At 42.4% G+C, this 19,717-nt stretch overlaps 1 protein-coding gene across 6 annotated transcripts in view; it reads right to left on the bottom strand.

Moving 5' to 3' along the window:
• Positions 1-1,381: 1,381 nt before the first annotated feature.
• Positions 1,382-19,717, bottom strand: part of LOC124860481 (transcription factor COE3-like) — a 160,696-nt gene continuing 142,360 nt past the window's right edge. For 2 of the 6 annotated variants that reach the window (XM_047353838.1, XM_047353837.1), the window contains exons 12-17: positions 13,633-13,698; positions 11,913-12,087; positions 9,628-9,813; positions 7,606-7,766; positions 5,669-5,758; positions 1,382-4,242 (exon numbers count right to left, since the gene is read on the bottom strand). In XM_047353838.1, coding sequence (XP_047209794.1) covers positions 4,027-4,242; positions 5,669-5,758; positions 7,606-7,766; positions 9,628-9,813; positions 11,913-12,087; positions 13,633-13,698 — 894 coding nt within the window. In that variant the 3' untranslated portion in view covers positions 1,382-4,026. The other 4 variants (XM_047353841.1, XM_047353840.1, XM_047353839.1 and 1 more) reach the window with 3 other exon arrangements.

Raw genomic sequence — 19,717 nt, 5'->3', positions numbered from 1 at the left:
GAGGTCTGGCACATCTCACCGTGAAATTATCAGAAGTGATGCATTTATTCTGAGGAGTTTCTGATGGTAATTAATCTGTGTTGTATGGATAAAGCATGGAGAATGGCTGCTGTGAGCCTTTTTAGCAGCCTGATTTCCTTCTGTTGCCAACCTGGCTCATATCACTTGGCTGAACCGACCCGGTGGAGGTGTGGGTCAAACCATTTGCACCTTTAAAGGGCCTCAGAGGACAAAGTTCAGTCTTTGAACAACTTCACTGATACATTATGACTCTAAGAATGTCTGTCTGCATGAAGATGGGAGTGAGCAGAACATGTTGATCCATAACACATGAATTTAGTGAATCTGATATAAGGTTCAGCTGACCATGACTGAGGCAGCTAGTGGTTTCTCTCTCCACCATAAAGATGATTTGTCTGACAACTCTGACAAGGTCCAAGGAACTTAGCTAAGAAAAGGAACTGTAGATATCTACAGTCTCCTCGAACTTATTCTCCTTTTCCATGGGCTCTACTTTGGCCGGCCCCACCTCACTGTGGCCATTGTGAGAACATTTCCATTACTGGTTTTCTTGGTACTTTCTTATCAGCAGGTCCCATCAGGGCTGAGCAGGGCCACAAAATGTGATGTAAACAGAATGCTGTTCACTGATTGGCCATCAGCTGTATGTGGAGGGGATGACCAGCCATGGATTGTACTGCACACCGCATTGCCGGGAAAAGCTCAAAAAACTCAAAAAAGCGACCAAACAAATATAAAGGACCACAACATCCTCCCAAAACCGCAGCGGTGGACGGTGGGCTGTGTGAGGGACGGGAGGGTTTTTAGAGGACATGATGTGTAACGGTGAATGTTGATTTTACTCTGCAGAACACATGATGCTGACGGCTGGATATGGAGCTTCAAGCCCTACCTCCAGCCGTCAATTGAAACGCAACAGCTTTCATGCCAAGCAGAGTGAGGTAGAGTAGAGTGGAGCCGTGCATCCTGGAGCCTTGATTGGAAAAGAGGCATCAGGGCCATTTTTAGGTAGTACAGGAAATAAAAGTAGGTCAGGGTCACCACATTGCCTGACAAAAGATTGGTGCTGACCAAGAAAGAAGCTCGGAGACTGAAGAACTGCAGAACATCAGCAGTTTTAGTTCAGCTATCACCCGGACTTCATCTGACCACATCAGGTCACCATAGAACACTGCTCGATCTGCTGGAGTCCATGACTTAAGGAAGGAGGAACATCCCCAGTCTGGTTCCTGAGGGTCGGCTTCTCTGAATCCGTTTTGCTTCACTGAAGAAGCTTCTCATTGATGGTGGTTGGATGTTCAGAAGCAGCAGCTCCACCCCAGCTGAGGCAGAAACCTGAGATTTAGAGACACCTAAGAGCTTCAAGCCAAACGTAATCTTTATTAGACTGTTTCTGTACAAAAAGCACAGATCACAAGAAAACAACTGAAGAACAGAAGACATGCATCTATTTACAGCTTGGCCGGAGACAGAAAAACCAAGTCCCCTGGGCTGGGAAGTTCCCCATCCCAGGGGGTCCATTCTAAAGACAATAATTAAACATTGTGCTTTCATATACTTTGATATATTTCATATTTCACAAAGATGATATACCTTATGCCCTCTTTCACATTGAAGTAAAACATCCAAAAGGTTTCCGTTTCTGCTTAATTTCTGAACTGAAGACCTGGATGGAGAGACACCAGAGCAGACGTTCCAGAACTCCAGGTCACTCTGTCCCTGCAGCACTTTACAGTCCGGTTTTACTGAGGTTTCCACAAAAGTCCAGGTTCTAACTGAGGAATAACTGGAAAAGAATGAAGTGGGAAAGGAAGGAAGTAACAGGAGCTGGTGGTTCCCAGTGTTCTCCATGCTGGAGTTCATTCATTGGATTTTATCTCTAATCCTAACAAATTCACCTCCCTGTGGGTGGAATTCAGTTTCCAGACATGATACGGACTCAAACTCAGTTGTTTGGGTAAAAACCTCTGAAAAACCTGGAGCTGTTTGGAAACATTTTTAATTTTAACTTCAAAATGAAAAAATAAATTCTGTAAACCCAGAGTACTGAAAAGCAAACATGGAACGCCTGTTGGTCTGGAAGAACATCGTGGCTCTCATCTTGATCGTCAAAACAAGCTGTGCTAAAATAATCCTTTTATTTTACTAAGAAACTTCTTCACTTTTTGTTTCTGTTTCTAATTGGAAAACTTCTCATATTAACGTTTAGCATAATTTCTTATGGTTGTAAAAGAACCTGAGAAATTCCTACCTGAAAACTAAAATATTCTCTTCTGCAGAAATGAAAACATAAATCCCAAACAACGTAAAATAAAATTTTAACCAGATTTGTTTAATAACTTCAATAAAGAGAAATATCAGATCTCTTTAAAGTTCTTCTTTCACTAAATTGTTCCTTTTCCTGTTTTCTGGGTCAAAGAACCTGATGAAATCTAATTTGAAACTGAAATTTCCTCGAATTGCTGCAGAATTCAAGGATTTCCTGAACTTGTTTGACAATAGTGTAGAAGATGACCTCACAGTAGGTAACGTGGTTCTTCAGGACAATAATCCAGGTCGTGTAGAGTGATGACAGAACCACTGATGCCAACATGAAGGAAGCTTTCTGTCACATCAACACATTTTTAAATCTACTGTCCGTGAATATAACCAAACCATAGACAACTATTTTATCCCTGATGGAGGATTATGGAATATTAGGAGGTTAGTGAAGGTTCCCCTGACACGGATTGTTTCTGGATGAAAACACTTGGGTTTATATTATTCTAGCTGTCATCTTTACTCTTCTTCGTTAGTGCTCCAACCAGAACAGTGCATTTAGAAATAACCATGAATAAAGATTTCACAATAATCCACACAGAACGAGAAAAAGCAGGAAAACACAAAGTTGTATACAAAAAGTTAAATATCGGAAAAAGCATTTTTATACAAAAGTGATGAAAGCGTTACTTTTACTTGCAGCTTCCACAGATCGATCATCATGTGTTGTTTTTTTTTTTTTTACAAAAACAAGATTTTTTTTGTTCTTGGTTACTGTTTTTACAAGATCTAAAAGGTATGAAGACATCCATTTGTTTACAGATATAATCCAGACTATCGTTCAGGCCTACATCATTGAAGGAACGCCCCAAAACTGACGTCATAAATACATGGAAAATAAACACAACCAGGAGAAACAAACCTAAAACTGGACACATCAGCAGAAAGAAGCTATCAAACAGGATCAGAGGAAGAAAAGTGAGGAAGGAGCAGGAAGTTTAAATCTGCAGCTTCCTTCTTTACAGGACTTGGCTGGAAGCTATGGTACAGAAAGGAAAACGCTCGGACAGGAGGGGAACGTTAGAGCAGATCTGGAAACTGTTGGATCCCCCCCGGTCCAATTTCAAAACTAGAATAAAATCAACTGGACTTGGTCCAACTGGGTCCACTGGGAGTTCCGGTGAGAACTGACAGGATTAAAGCTGCTCCCACAGACGCGTTTGCATTGGATGGAACATTTCCAACTGCCAGAACCAGAATATTTAGTCTTTTAGGTTCAAAGCGTCGGCTTTTATTTCCAGCCACTTTATAGCAACTGCAGGAAGCTGATGGAAATAAAAGAAGCAATGGCTCTATGTTAATTTTGGGAGAATATTCACAATCTGACAGAGCAAGCTCTGGATTTCAGATCCTCGACTTCAATCTCAGAAAGTGGAGCAGGAAGCTAGTTTCTGAACTATTTTAAAACAGCTGCTGGCTCATTTTCAGCTCTTGCTCCAGCTTCAGTTCTCCATCCATAAGTTGGAGAAGATAAAACCCAGAAAATAAGAACAACATACGAGAGCTACATGTTGTTAATCTCTGAAGGCTGAAAATGTTTCATGCTTTACTTCTGGGTGTTTTAATCAGAATTTGGGTTTAATTTAAACGGTTGTCCTTCAACTCAGCTGTGATTTTCTGCAGGTTTCTCCAAACCAAAGCTCCCCTTGGACACATCTGCTTCCCATTCAGTTTCAGTTTAGTGTCTCAGAACAACAGAACCAGCTGAAGACAGTCCGGTCCACAAAGCGTCCCGCTCCGAATATCCACAGAATGCCGCTTTGATCCGCCAGCGGGGGAGTGTGACATGGTCTGCTGGTGCTGGAAGAAACAAAGAAGTAGCGGTGGTTCTGGGTTGCAGAGAGGGGGCCTGGTCCGTTCTGAGGCGTCCTCACATGGGGGGCACGATGAGACCGGCCATGGCTGAAAAACACACCAACGTTCCTGTCAGATTTTACTGCGTCCCAGAAAAAAATCTAACTCAATTATTTAAAAGATTTTATTCAATTGTTAAAAGACTACAGATACAAATAATTCAAATAATCTGAGAAAATATATTTGATCAGTTTTAAGATTTAATAAAGAATTAATAATTTATATGTGATTTATCCTGAAATAATTAGATATTAAAATCATTCTCTATGTTTGTTAACAGCTTCTTTTCATAAAACAAAAGCTTCATTAAATTGAAATCGATACTGAAATATAACTAAGTGAAACTGAAATGATTTATTTACCCGTTGCATCAATTAATCTTTTAGTTTTTCCTCTAAATTATATATTAAATTATTAAAAGTATATAATGAGAGATCAACTTAAAACTATACAATTAAATAAGAGAATTTCATACAAAAATATTAACATATATTTTTAGGATAGTTATTAAAATCATACAAAATTCTCTCTTATGGCAACATTTCTGCAAAAATCTTAGGTAAGGCCCAAACATTCATGCAGTTCTTCCTGAACTAAAATGTCAACCTTGGTGCTGAATTAAGTTTTTTTTATATCAAATATTTTTATAAAAAACAATGTGCTTCTGCTTCTGTGGCCCCACATGGGGACCTGGCCCTCAGCTTCAAGGGGAGTGTGTCGCAATGCGTCTGTTGACAAGCATCGAATGACGTTTTCACAACCATCGCACGCGTCATGGAGGTGGCATGGCCTACCATAGGAAACATAAATGATTTACTACACTAAAATGAATTTAGTTTAGCATTCTTATTCATATCTTCAGTCAAACTTGATTTCTCTCTAGAATATTTCACCTCATGACAAATCCATCTCCAGGAAATATCGATAAAAAGATTTTGGGACAAGAATTTTGAGCTATTTTGCCACCTGAAACGCCCATAATACAACCATAGAAGAAGAATGACCAAAGTGTACAGAGGAAGACCTGAAATGGTTTCATCTTCTGTTCAGGAGGGTTGATACTCCTGAACAGAACATGTTGGAGGAGGACCACTGAGGCATCAACCGTCGTGGTTCTTTCAAGGAATATTAGGGACTTCTGATCGTCTGATGGATGTCTGGGCTCGCCGGTGTGCTGCCCTTTAGAAGCTGCAGAGGACCAATAAATAAACTCTACCAGATTGCTACAGATCTCTGAGACGTCAGAGTTGTTTTAACCTACTTAGGAAAACATTTCTAAATATCTCTGAGTTAGTCTGATGCTAACTGAACTCCCTGCTCTGCTCACGGGAAGCCAATGGGAATAACTTCAGTTATGGATCAACTTTGACCTTTGACTGATCATAAACATCATCACAGGGATGCTAGATGTCCCATTATGGACCACGGGGGGTTGGAAGGATGGCACGAGCAGGGGTAGGGGTGGGATGCTCACCCTGGAGGTTGCTGCCATTGGTGGTGGTGCAGGTGGGGGGCGGGGAGGTCTGTGTTCGCACGACGGGGGCGAAGGCGCTCTTCTGTTTGACTGCGGAGATCATATGGACAGGAGATAATGAAAAAGGGCCTGGGAGCAGAGGAAGAAGAGGAGGAGGTGAGGAAGACGAGGGGTGACGAGCAGGCAGACCGGGCAGAGATGAGGCGGGTGAGTCATGCAGGGAGGTATGGGGGTGAGGATGGAGAGGAGGAGTAGGACCGGGCCAAGGTCTGGAGGAGCAAACAGGTCCAGCAAAGTTGATCCATAACCTGAAGGAATAAACCAACCCGACGGGAGCAAGGAGCAGCTGCTCCACCAACACACCTGCATGCACAGGTGTGTGTGTGTGTGTGTGTGTGTGTGTGTGTGTGTGTGTGTGTGTGTGTGTGTGTGTGAAGTAAACCCATCGGCTGGTGTCAAGTTTCTGTCTCATTAAAGGAACAGTTCAATATTTCCAGAGACATTCTGTCAGAGTGCGAGCCGTTCTACTTCCGACATCAGGAAGTAGAACGGCTGGTTCTAGTGGTTCTTCTGGGGGCTTTCTGTTGGAAGATGGAGTTCTTTTCTTTGTTGTTATGGTCAGGATATAGACAACTAAGAACAGAAGCTAACTTGAAGGTGTTTCTGACTGCTTGGATCCAGCTCCTGGACTGAAGGTTCTGCATTAGATTCCCTGAAACTGAAGCAAGCCTCTGGAGATACTGCAGGCAGCTGAATGCAGCTCCTCAGTCTGGATCATTCCCCGGTAAAATCTAAAGGAAATGACGACTCTGACCGAGTTATGTTCTGGTTTTGGTTCTGCTGGAAATGCCTTCCTGTAAAAGGGGAGTTTTCCTCTCCACTGTCGCTACATGCTTGGTCAGGAGGAGGATTTGGGACTCGATGCAGTTGTCTGGGTTAACAACTGGAATCTAATTGTAGTGGATGTAATCTGCATCTGTCCGAACTGAATAGACTACGTGGTTCTGGATATAAACTGGACTTTTTGGGTAACGAACTGGCACTATATAATTAAACCAAATGGAACTGAGTCTGTAGGAATATGTTATCCAGAGGTTTAAGTGGACCAACTGCAGATTTCCATCCTAACCATCATCAACTAAGATCTCAGATCCCATCTCAACTAAGATGATCCAGGACCGTCAAAGAACTTCCCCTGTACCTGTGACTGTTTTAGTTTAATTGGGAACCAGAAAACCCAGAGCCCAGTTTCAGAAAGTTTTCCCAGATTTTTCCTAAATCATTTACATTTCCTAAACAGGTGGCTAGATGTTTTCCATGTGTTAACTCTAGATGTTCAGCCCATCTGAACTTGCACTCTGCTGAAAAGAGGAATTCTCTCTAGAAAACAGGAACTTGTTCCGTTCAGAGCTTCCACTGAGTTTCTCTGTGTGTAAATGATTCATCTGAAAATGAAGCAGTGGAGAATGAGCAGGAATGTAAGGAGATTTATCGCTTCATGCTGGCATCTCTCAGTCCTCACATTTCTTCACAGTTCCTGTTCTGGAGTTAATGGATTGGGCCCAAAGCGGGAATGCATGAAGGATGCAGTGAGGATGTTAGTGGGGTTAGTGGAGGAGCAGCAGGAATGGGAGGGTGGACAGGAGGAGTAAAAGAGTCAGGGAGGAGGTGAACAATGTGTGGCAGTGTTCACACACACACAAACACACACACACACACACACACACTGAGAGGCTCGGCGGCAGGAGGCTGCAGCTTGGCCAGGCATTGTTTGGTCGCCGGAGACGACAGCATCACCTGGCACAGAGACACAGTTAGAGCTCACTGCCATCTAAACGAGTCTCACTGAGACTTGTTGAGCTTTTTGAAACAGAAGCCAAAACAATGAAGCGCTCCCGGCGGGTGGCTCCCGACTCCACCGCCCTCCAGAAACACACCTGCGCCTTCCGAGCTCTGGCTGCAGGGATGGTAATCAGCTCCTCCAACAGGAGCGACTTGGAGCTCGTCTCCTGCAGCAGCTTCCTGTTCACCTGCTGCACACCTCGCCTCACTGAGCTGTATTCCAGGTGGGGATGGTTAGGACCAGACTGTTTGCTTCCTGCAGAATTTTTACTTCATTAAAACTGAATTCAATGTGATGTTCAAACACAGACCCTGATATTTATTTCCTCGGATTCTGAAGCCTCCCAGTATCACTGACCACAAACCCCTGAATCAGACTCTGTGAAACTGTGATCCACATCAAAATCAGCTCACATGATACATTAACTTCATTCAGTTGGGAACCTTTGGCCCACACACATATCTTCTCCATTCAAAGTCCTGACCCAGAACCTGCTGGGCACATCCTCACAGTTTCTGTTTCTTGCTGAAGCTTTGTTTCCATTAAGAGCTGCTTTCAAAGCTTCACAAGAGCTTTAAAGTAGGAAGCTTTTCCCCAGCTAAATAATTCTTTATTGTTGCAGTATTTCTACCACAGGTGAAGTATTATTTACCTGCTATGTTTGTTTTAAGTCACCTGTGCCAAATTTGTATTTTGATTGCTGTAAAGTGAGTCGGTCTTTTGTAAAGAGACTCGATATTTAACTGGACTTCTTTGTCTTCTCAACAATACTCAATAAGTGAGCATATAACCTACAAACTAAAACAGATGTAGGCAGATATTGTACATGGTTAGAGCATGCTAAAGTTAAGATCTAATTATTTTTTTCAGTCCTTAAAATCTCTGAAACATTTATTCTGACACAGGTTTTATGCTAGCATGCTAATAATAAAATTAGCGTACTTAAGCTAAGATTAACATTCACAGCTAATTATAAAGATGTTCATATTCTTTCTCTGTCCTAACAAATGATCAAAATGCTAAATATTTATTCCGTTAGTTTATGCTAAGTTTGTATTAAGTTGCAGCGTATCATGCAGAAAACTAACTTTAACATTTACCTGTGCTCACACTAACATTAATAATAATATTAGATTCTAAATCTACAGCTAATTATCATGATTTTATGGTTCCTAAAATGCTTTAAGAGATCTAAATGTGAAACATATATCTGACATGTCGGGTTCGTGTTAAAGCTAACTTTGATAACATTGAGTTCTAATGCTAATGATTCAGTTGTAAACCTCTGCTTTGACAAATTTGCAAACTGTCAAATATTGATTTTAACTAAATGAGAAGAGATATCGAACTTCATCAAAAAGGTTTAATCTTTAAATATTGGACCCATGTGTCTAAAGATTGAAGATCAAACCTTGCTGAAGAAGCTCACCCTTACGTGGATGTCTAACTGAGCCTTTACAGAGATTTTTCCTATATTTCTAATTTACACTGAAGATTGTGATGCAGCTATAGCTAAATGCCACATTCCTGGGGGAACAGCTCATAATATGTGGGTGAAATTAGGTGAACACTAGTCGTAAACACTAGAGTCATGTTGTCCATCACCAGAAGCAGGTCCCTATTCTGGTTTTTATTTTAGTGTCATATTCAGGGCTGGATTTAATCAGAAAGGCTTTACAGAAACATAATGGCGGGATTCATGGAGGGAACTTTCTGAACACAGCGCTGTACCCAAACTGTAAACTATCACAGCATCACTGTTGGCTTTAGCTGCTTCACACTGCCTGATATCAGGAATTAAAGAGACAACACTGAGAACATGAGATCTGCAGCTCCTTTCAGGCTGCCAATTAAAGTGAAGTGCAGAGAGTTCACTTCAGCAGTACCACCAAACATCCCTGACTGGCATTCCTTAAACAACATTACCAAACCAACATTCCCTAACCAGTGTTCCCTGACCAACGATTCCTAACATTACCACAAAAGTCCCACACAGTTACACCTCTCCCAGAGATGGACGGAGTTGGGAGATGAGCCTTCTCCTTCTCTTCCTCCTCTTTTCACAGACTACCTCTCTGATGGATGCAGATTTAATTTAATCCCGACTTTAACTCACTTGCATAAGCAGAGTTGGCGGTGGATCCGTTGAGAAAGCTGGGAGAGCCGGGAACGCCCAGGTTAGTCATCCCTGCTGCTCCGTACCCGTTCATAGTGGACGTGATAGTATTATAGTTGGACTGCTGAGGCGTGGAGCTTGGCACGTATCCTCGAGGAGACACGCTGTTTGAGTTACGGGAATAACCTAAGAGGATTGGAAAAACAAGGTCTTTGTTGTGTGTTCACACACAGTCTGCATCCTGAACCTGATAATCACCTGAGGAACTCTGAATGTTATCAGGAAAACATGGTGGATATCAAAGTTTAATATACTGACAAAGCAAAGTTTTCATATCTCATTTAAGGTTGCATACAGAGCTGTAAAAAAGTATTTAGCCCCTCACACATTTTGCTCTTTGTTTCAGATCATCAATCAAATGTTAACATCAGACAAATTATGATTTTATCCCTCTACATCTGGTGTAAAACTAACACAGCATTGTAGAAACAGACCATTGTACCTACAGTCAAACATGGGGGAAGTAGTATGATAGTCTGGGGCTACTTTGCTGCTTCAGGACATGGAGGACTTGAAACCATGAATTCTGCTCACTAACAGAAAATCCTAAATGTACACGTTCACCTCTGAATGGCCCAGAAGCAACAAAATGAGGGTTTTGTAATGGCTTAGTCAAAGTCTGGACCAAAACCTGATTAAGATGCCATTACATAACCTCAAACAGGCCGTACATTCTGGAATACCCTCCAGTGTGTCTGGATTAAGGCAGAGCTGTCATAATTCCTCCCCAGGCATATTTGTTCAGGTTATGTTAGTCAGATATGAATATATTTTAATTATCTTACACATTTTGGTATAACACAAATAGAAGGCATTTTGTAGGGGGTAAATACTTTTTCACCAGCTCTTTATTTGGCGATAGAACTAATTAATAAAATGAAAGTAAAGCAGAGGTCAATGACTAGCAACTTCTGCTTGTACAGCATCATCCTAATGGGAACAAAAAGCATCTTGCTGTTTAAACAGAACCAAAGGAGAACATTAGTTCTGCTCTCATTAAGCATGATAAAAATGTTGCACCAAAACAGAAAAAGTGATGCAAACTACCATCATTCCTTAAAGTCAAACAGAGGAAGCTGCAGGAGCAACTCAGAAGTTATTCCTTGGAAAAGGACTCTTATCACACATTAAGACTCTTATCTTAACTTATCTCTCTCGGAACATGAGAGAGATAAGTTCTCTCTGGTGACATCATCACCTCGCCACACTGCAGGAACGCATCACACTGGACCAAGACCCGTCATCTGTGACCTGACCTCTTACCCTTCCAGCAGCAACAGGGAGTGCACTACTTCCCAGTTCGGGTAATGCTCATCAGGAGTATCTGGCAAAAGGAAACACATGTAGGTCTTGAGGATAAAGTACCGTTTTGAGATTTTGGACCTGGCTGGCTGAGCAGGTGGTGGCGTGGGAAGCAGATCCAATCCAGATCCACATCCTCTCTGTGACTCCGACGCCTGAACCTGAAACACGTGTTTGCAGGCCGGATACTGCACTGACTTGATCTCAGACAAGCAAGTTCAGTATTCTGGAATACTGAATCTAGAGCAGCTCCACTTCCACATTTTCTAATGTGAACTAAGTTCTGGTTCTGATTTACTGAAGTTTTGTGGTTCTCATTAATCCAAGAAGAGTCTGCAGGAGAATCCCAGATGTTTTCCTGGTGAATAAACTGTTGTTTTTCTCTGATGAATGTTTTTTAGATAATCTTTAGCGAGATATTTCTGTTCCTTCAGATTCCCACGGATTTCTCCGTCTGCTCCGAGATGTGAAGCTCTCCTCTCAGCTTCAGTTACAGATCAGAGGAGGAAGTGGAAGTACTGCCGCTGAGCTGCTCTGAATTAGCCTCGTAAATTACCTGGCCGGTCCTTGGGATAAGTCTGGGAATGTTTTTTATTAATGCTTTAATCACAGAGGATAATTACGGAGCAGCAGGGAGGACGAACGGCAGGTCCTTGGTGTAATGTTTCAGAAACTGTGGAGTTATGAAAGCTCGTTTCCCATGACCTCAGTGATTCCTGAGAGGTGTTTGCTGCTGGATGGGAGAAGCAGATGGGGGAGGTGCAGGTGGAAAAGGTCTGCAGCGTGGAAGCAGCTCCGTCTGCTTCCTGCTGAGGTGCGATCACAACCTGCAAGTTTTTTGGAGCTTCCAAGAAAGACTCTCTGATCTCTATCTGCAGACAGCAGAGCCCAAACCTGTGGAGTAGGAATGTTTTGCGGCTCACCCTGGTCAGCCTGGGACGCCTCGCTGATGTTGACGGCCAGCTGACTGCTGAAAGAGTTGACACCCATCATCCCGGAGTGAGCGGCGGATCCGGTGAGCGACGGCAGCTGGTTGTGGCTGCGGGGGACACTGTAGAGCGCCTCGGTGAGGTCAGCGGCTCGCTTTAGGATGATCTCCTGCAGGGAGGGAGGGAGGAGACACAGGGACACGACATCAGACTCGGACTAGGCTCAGTAGTAGTAGAGGATCCTCAGTGCCACACATTCAAACAAAAACGTAGATCATAATCCAGGAAAACAACAATTATTTCATCCGCAGCTGAAATCATAGAATCTATTCATTCTAACAACTAAAACAGTGTTAACTGATTTATTATTGGATATTTATAGATTATTTTGAGTTTTGTTTGCAGATTTCAGGAAAATAAAGAACAACGCTGCAATCAAGTAGTTATCAAGTAAATATGCACATTATCCTTTAAACACTCTGTTTTCACAGGAACACTGAATTAGTCAGGTTATCTGCTCTGATGAAGCTTGCAGTCAGCTGTTTCACCAGGGTTGGAGCTTCAGTTCATATCAGTGGTTTATTTACTCCAGAGATTGAGCTTTCAGTCAGTGACTTTAGGGCCAATCAGGGTCAGAGTCCAACATGTCCCCTTTGTAGACCTATCAGAAGAAGATGCTCTGATGAGATCTTTGGTAGTCAGAGGAGTCCAGTCAGGTGAGGGGCTCCTGTCCCAGACCGAAATCAGTCCTGGCCCACATCAGATAGTGGACTGACTGTCTTCCTGTGAAGTTCATATGTGACCAGATCGCTCAGGTTGTATAATGACTCTGACCTGATCCTAAAACCAGGAACCAAATCAGGTTTGGGTTTGTTTCCTGTTTTCAGTAAAAACAAAAACCATCAGAATTAGAAGCAAACTTCCCCTTCTGAAGTGGAAGGACACCGATCTGAAGGTGCTAAATGATCGGGCCGAATCTCAGGTTCAGGATGGACCTTTTTATTGTTTTTAAAGCTGCCGGAACCAAAATCCGACCTCACCTGTCACAATAAAAACCTGAAATAGATTTTCAGAAGCTGATAAACATTTGATGGTCCCTGACACACATCCTGAAGTTGCGGTGAACAGCCGTTCCTCATGGTTGAGGGAGGCTCTCCTGAGAAGATGTGTTTTCTAGGAGGAAGGCGGTTAGAGTGCCAGAGAGCTCTAAAGTCCTGTGGAGACGTCTGTAAGATTTAAATGAATATTCCCCCCTTTACCCCATCTGGGTAATAGGGGGAAATAGAACAAAATTTCTGTCAGGAGACTGACACAAAGTGTTGAGATGGGACCGAAGCAGAGTCCTAAGGAACTGCCTCCTCCCCAGGGAAAAACGTTTGACCTTATTGTAAAAAAAGGACCAAAAACCACAGAGTGCATCAATGAATGGGTTAAAGAATTGCATTTTTCTGACAGGGGGTCATTCAGCCCTAATACATAAAAATTCATTAATTTTAGTCTGTAGTACAACTTTTCTTTACTTTACTTTTTTTATGCCACTGCACTGTACGTTTTTCTTTGTCGCTCCAAAGTTGTAAAGCACTTTTAATTGTCTGGTTGCTGAAATGTTCTACATAAAACAACTGGCCTTGCCTTAAAGTTTCCCTCAAATAGTTTAATCAGCCTTCCTGCCAGGAGCTGGATGGGGATGTTGCATCTGAAGCTGCTGACTCACCTGGTTGTTATGTGGCATCCCATACAGAGCTTCCACCAGGTCAGCCGCTCGCTTCAGCAGAACCTCCTGAGAAAGACAGAAAGCTCAGCTTAGAAACCCGACTGAAAAAAACTGTGGAGGTATTAAGAAGCTGAAAGGATAGAGGACAGATGTTTTCTCATCCGGAGAAAAGCTGTCCAGTCTGAGCGCCTACAGGTCACCACGGCAACAGCTCTCAGAAACAGCATCAGCAGCAGAGCAGTGAAATGATAAACACCAAGAAAGAAAGGATGCAGATGAGATGGAGGAAGAGAGGAAAAAGGACGGATTTATCCAGAAGAAATGGAAAGGCTAAGAAGGTGTCATAATTCCAGCCCTTCAGCTCACCTTGACTGTGCTGATTACTCATTGCCTTCACCTGCACTGGGCTGCTCCTATTTAATCAGCTGCTCGTCACCAGCTCAGTCCGAGATCGTCTGTTGCCTCTGTCACAGATTTCAAGCCTTGATTCATGTTTCAAAAGAGTTTTTTCTGGTTATCTGATCCTGCCTGTTTTTTGACCACAGATTTCTGCCTTGTCCTTCTGCTGTTCGGAAAAGTCCTGACCTCACGTTGCTGAAACCTGCCCGTCTCTGACTTTGTCTCTGGATTACTGGACTATCCCTGCCTGAAACCCTCCAGTGCTTTACCTTGGATTGTCTCCCGCTTCTGCATCTGGTTGGTGGAAATATTCTCTGTCTCCTGTTTTGTCCTGGAACCCCCAAGACCTCCTGTTGTCCACTTCCCCTTCCTCCCCGGCTGGATTTCAATTCCCTGATAAACCTCCATTCCTGTCCTTCCTGTCTGACCACTTCAGTGGAACCTCTTCTACCCAATTATTATTATTATTTTTTATATTAAAACTTTTGGTTAACCATTCTCTTGTCTGGCTGCGTTTTGGGTTCTGGTTGAGTTGCATCATCGTTACAGAAGGAAGGAAATAAAAACCTAAACTGCAAATGATAGACAGGAAATAGGGAGGGCAGAATAGAAGAAAAGATCATGGAACGAACAAAAGCAAACCTAAAAGGATCTGAGATAGAAAACGAAGGAGAAATGAATACCAACATTAGAATGCAGGTCAAAGGGCGAATACAAAAAAACTAACAAACAGAAACCTGATTGTGTGACGGAATAACAGAGGAGGTGAAGAGTCCCAGAGGAGCAGCCGTGAGGAGGTGGAGGCCTCTGCTGGAGCTCCCGCAGGTATTACAGCTCAGAGAAGTAACAGCTGAGAGTAACACAGAGTCCAAATGAAATAAGAAAACACAGAGAAACACCTGGTTCTGACTCCACCTGCAGCTTCCAGTCCTCCTCCATCAAACCTGACAGCTTCAACACCAGTAAAACCATCAAACACCCAGAGCAGGACTCCTAATATAGCTTCAAACGTTTATTGCAGGTGAACAGGCTCTCCTGGAGAATGGGTAACATGAATAATAGACAGGCCCTGCCCACTTTGGATGGCGTCAATATTTTATTTAGACAGATGTTTTCAAGCTGAAGCTCCACTGGGGGAACTCAATATGGCAAAGATACAGCAGAAAAACCACTTAGGACACTTAGAAAAATATTTTAAAAAGATGCTTGAAAGTGAAAAGCAATACTACTAATAATACTACTGCTACCATGACTACTACTAAATATAATAATACAACTAATACTGCTACTACTAAAAATAATGCTACTTCTACTACTAATAATAATACTACTGCTAATAATAATATTAATATCATAATTAATAATAATTAGGGGGAAAATAAACATAAAACATATAAGGTAAAACTTGTGAATTGGTTTAGTAGAAAATATGAAATGAAATGAAAAGACAATTAGAATACAGAACAAAAAATGTATCTGCAGTATTAAAACTTATAAAGAAGATAATTGAAAAATTGGAACCTTTACAATTTTTACAGAGTAATTAACAAGGTTCTAGTGTAAAAATATTTGTAAATTAAAATCTGAAAACCACAAAGAATAAAAATAAAATTAATAAAACTACTCAAAAGATTTAAATTATGATGTCATACCTGCTTATGTTTTGTCATATTACCTGGTCTAGTCCTTTGTTTTCTGTCTCCCTGCACCCCAAGCCCAAACCTGTTCTGTGTTTTCCCCTGATTGTCTGGTCACGTTTGTCATTGGTTCCCCTGCTGTTCAGTTTTTATATTTAAGCCCGTTTGTTTCCGTTGTTCCCTGCTGGTTCCTTGTGTGTTGTTTGTGTTTTGTGGCACGCCTGGTACTCTGTCCGTGTCCAGCCATGAGCAATAAAGTGTCGTCTTACCTGCAAACTTTGACCTTCAGGAGTTCTTCCCAGCATTTTGGTCCAACAGAAACCCACATTATGACAAAAATATTAAATATTCAGAAGGATCAAAATAGCTTAAAATAAACTTAAATCAAAGGAATTAGAGATGTATGATATATACGCATCAACATCGCTTTGGGCCTGTCATTTTTAGTCTGATTAGTAATTTTTTTAACATGTTGGGAACAATCCGATAAGTAGAAACTGGGCCGATATTAATAATCGGGAAGGGAATTTTACACAATTTTATACACACGCACACACATACATATATATATATATATATATATATATATATATATATATATATATATATATATATATATATATATATATATATATATATATATATCAGTAGATATCAGTTATAAGCCATACAATGTTAATATCGGATATCAATGTCATCCCAAATGTTCCAATCGGTAAATCTCTAAAAGAAATATAACAATTATGCATAATATAAATGTTCTCCTGTTCTGGTCCAGGATATTCAGGAAAATACATGCAGACCAACAGATGGACCAGTGTGACTTCTCCCAGTGAACCCATTTGGGTATGGGACTGCAGGGATTTAGAACTCAGTGGGATTTTCCTGAAACTGCTTCAGATCGATAAGCTTCCCATCTCAGATCTTTGTGCAACACCTGATGTTCCACCAACACTAGGCCACATTTCTGCTGCCAGTCAGACTTTGGATCATCAGAATCAGAGGAAACTCCCACTAAAGGACATCCGCATCAAATAGTCTATGCAGGGATTCCACAGACGTTTTCCAGGTTTTGCTGCAGCTCTCAAATGCTTTATCCCGTGAGTCTGAGTGGAGAAACAGTCACCATGAAACACAGGACATCCCCTATCAGCCAATCAGAACGCAGCCCTGCACACACACGGTTTCCCACGACTGAAGTTGACCTTAAGGAGACGCTCTGACACGCTCAGATGTTTTCTGGGAGCAAAACCCACCTCCTGGTACAACAGCTCCAGAGCAGGGAGGTTTTCCGGGTGACATTCTGTGCATTCTGATGTTGGTTCTGTCTACAGGTTTATTACTGGTCATTTTCCAGTCTTGTTCCCATCTCTTGTGGGTAACTTCCAGACTCAGAGAAATGCCCTGGAAGTTTCTGAAAAGCAGCTCCTTTAGAGAAAAACATGGAAGCATCCTGGCTCATGTTCTGGGGATCCTATCAGACTGACCAGGGTTCATGGGTTGGAGCTGTCAGGACAGGGTGGAGTCTGGGGACTTTTCCTCCATCAATATAACAACAAGCCTCTTTTTGGACAGATGAATCAAAGTGTTTCAGCATATTTAGTGGAGATTATTGGAAGATCACCTCAACATCTAAGCTGAGTGTCCGTTCGTGCAGTCGGAATGAGGAAGAATCCAGAAAATTCTCTGACAGCCTTGTTTTAAAATCCGGTCAAACATGACATTATCTCCTCTGATCCTGTCCTCCATTTTCCCATCATCCTGTCATACTTCTTCCTCTATCCTCCTGCTCCTATTTCTTTTTATTTATTTCTCTTCTGTGTGTGTGTGTTACCCTGTGTCTGTGTGTAGGGGTGTGTGTGTGTGTGTGTGTGTGCGAGCGTGTGTGTGTGTTCTTGTACTTGTTGCTGAGTGAGAACCATTTTTCGTATTTTTATTGCAAAGTGCGGACATTTTGACAAAGTGAGGACATTTTCCTGGTCCTCACTTTTTCAAATTCCGTTCTTGGGACATGGGTTAGGTTTAGGACTAGGGTATGAATTGAGTTATTGTTAGTGTTAGGGTTAGGTATTAACTGGTTAGGATTAGGCACTAAAAATCAAGGAAAATGAATGGAAGTCAATGGAAGTAACCGAAAAGTCCTCATAATGTGTGTAGGGGTGTGTGTATGTGTGTATGTGTATGTGTGTGAGTGTGAGTGTGTGTGAGTGAGTGTGTGTGTGAGTGAGTGTGAGTGTGTGAGTGTGAGTGAGTGTGTGTGTGTGTGAGTGTGTGTGAGTGAGTGTGTGTGTGTGAGTGTGAGTGTGTGAGTGTGAGTGAGTGTGTATGTGTGTGAGTGTGTGTGAGTGAGTGAGTGTGTGTGAGTGTGTGAGTGTGAGTGTGTGTGAGTGAGTGTGTGTGTGAGTGAGTGTGAGTGTGTGTGAGTGTGTGTGAGTGAGTGAGTGTGTGTGAGTGAGTGTGAGTGTGTGTGAGTGTGAGTGTGTGTGTGAGTGAGTGTGAGTGTGTGTGAGTGTGAGTGTGTGAGTGTGAGTGAGTGTGTGTGTGTGTGAGTGTGTGTGAGTGAGTGTGTGTGTGTGAGTGTGAGTGTGTGAGTGTGAGTGAGTGTGTATGTGTGTGAGTGTGTGTGAGTGAGTGAGTGTGTGTGAGTGTGTGAGTGTGTGTGAGTGTGTGAGTGTGAGTGTGTGCCGTTCCTGCAGCTTCATTAATCTCCATTAGAAAACAGAAGTTAGTTAATGTCTTCTTCGCTCGGCTGCAGTAGCAGAGACTCCACGAATCAGCAGCTGTTTGTCACTCACACTCACTCACACACACACATACACACACACCCTCACACACACACACACACACACAAACACACAAGCACACACACTTCAGCTCCTTCATGTTGTGTGTGTATGTGAGACCTTCTGTTTTCATTACGCCCTGACAGACACAACGGCCTCCTCCAGTTAATGATGCCAAAGAGGCCTCGCTGCCGCTGCTTCTCGTCACTCTCACAGGAAGTGTGTCTTTTGAGCTACCTGTGAAGGGGAGTGTGTGAGTGTGTTTGTGTGAGGGTGTTCGTGCCTGTTGTGTTTGTGTTCTCATCGGTCATTGACTCCTGATCTCATCAAACAGCAGCAATAGACAGGACCAATTGCCACGGGCTCCCTCAGGAACCTTAGGGTCACCTAGGAGTCTCAAGGTCCCCTAGAAGCCACAGGGTCCCTCAGGAACCTTAGGGTCCACATTTAGCAGCTGATGTTTCTCTGTAGTTACTGAGAACAAGTGAAATGGGAAAAAACACCAGACTGAAAAAACAAACAGAATCCTTCATTCATTTTTAATGCTTCTCCTCCTCCTCCTCCCCAGCCCCCTTCTGTCCCCTCTCTTCCTCTCTAGGAGTGTGTTGGCCTAGTGGAGAGAGAGCAGAGAATTTGCATCCTGGAGAGGTCACAAGTAACCTGGTCCGAATCCCACAGCCTGCCACTCTGGGCCCCTGAGCAGGACCCTTAACCCCTGAATGCCCCCCACACAGTGGCAGCCCACTGCTCTCTAAGGGATGGCTTTAATGCAGAGGACAATTTCTCCACTGTGAGATCAATAAAGTCTCTATTATTATTATTATTATTATTATTATTATTATTATTATTATTATTATTATTATTATTATTATTATTATTATTATTACTCTCTTTCCCCTTCTTTTGTTTCTCCTCTCTCTTCTCTCCTCCTCCTCTCTGACAGTTTCAGGCATCAGTTTCCGTTTGTGCTGCTGCTCATGGATCAACTCTCAGAACTGCTAATTGCCTCTTAACTGACACACACACACACTCTTGTTTTGCTATATGTAGTGAGGACCATGTGTTGACTCCCATTGACTTCCATTCATTTTCAACCCTTTCTATGCCCTAACCCTGACAATAATCCTAAACCTAACCATTACCAGTTCATGTCTAACCCTAACCTGAACCTAAACTCAATTCACATCTTAGTCCTAAACCTAACTGTTAGCAAAATAGGTCGTGAGGACCAGCAAAATGTCCTCACTTTGGTACAAACGGTCCTCA

The sequence above is a fragment of the Girardinichthys multiradiatus genome, chromosome 23 (genome assembly GCF_021462225.1).
Source record: "Girardinichthys multiradiatus isolate DD_20200921_A chromosome 23, DD_fGirMul_XY1, whole genome shotgun sequence".
In the NCBI taxonomy this organism is placed as follows: domain Eukaryota; kingdom Metazoa; phylum Chordata; class Actinopteri; order Cyprinodontiformes; family Goodeidae; genus Girardinichthys; species Girardinichthys multiradiatus.
The sequence above is the reverse complement of the archived record's forward strand: the minus strand, read 5'-3'. Positions and strand labels throughout refer to the sequence as shown.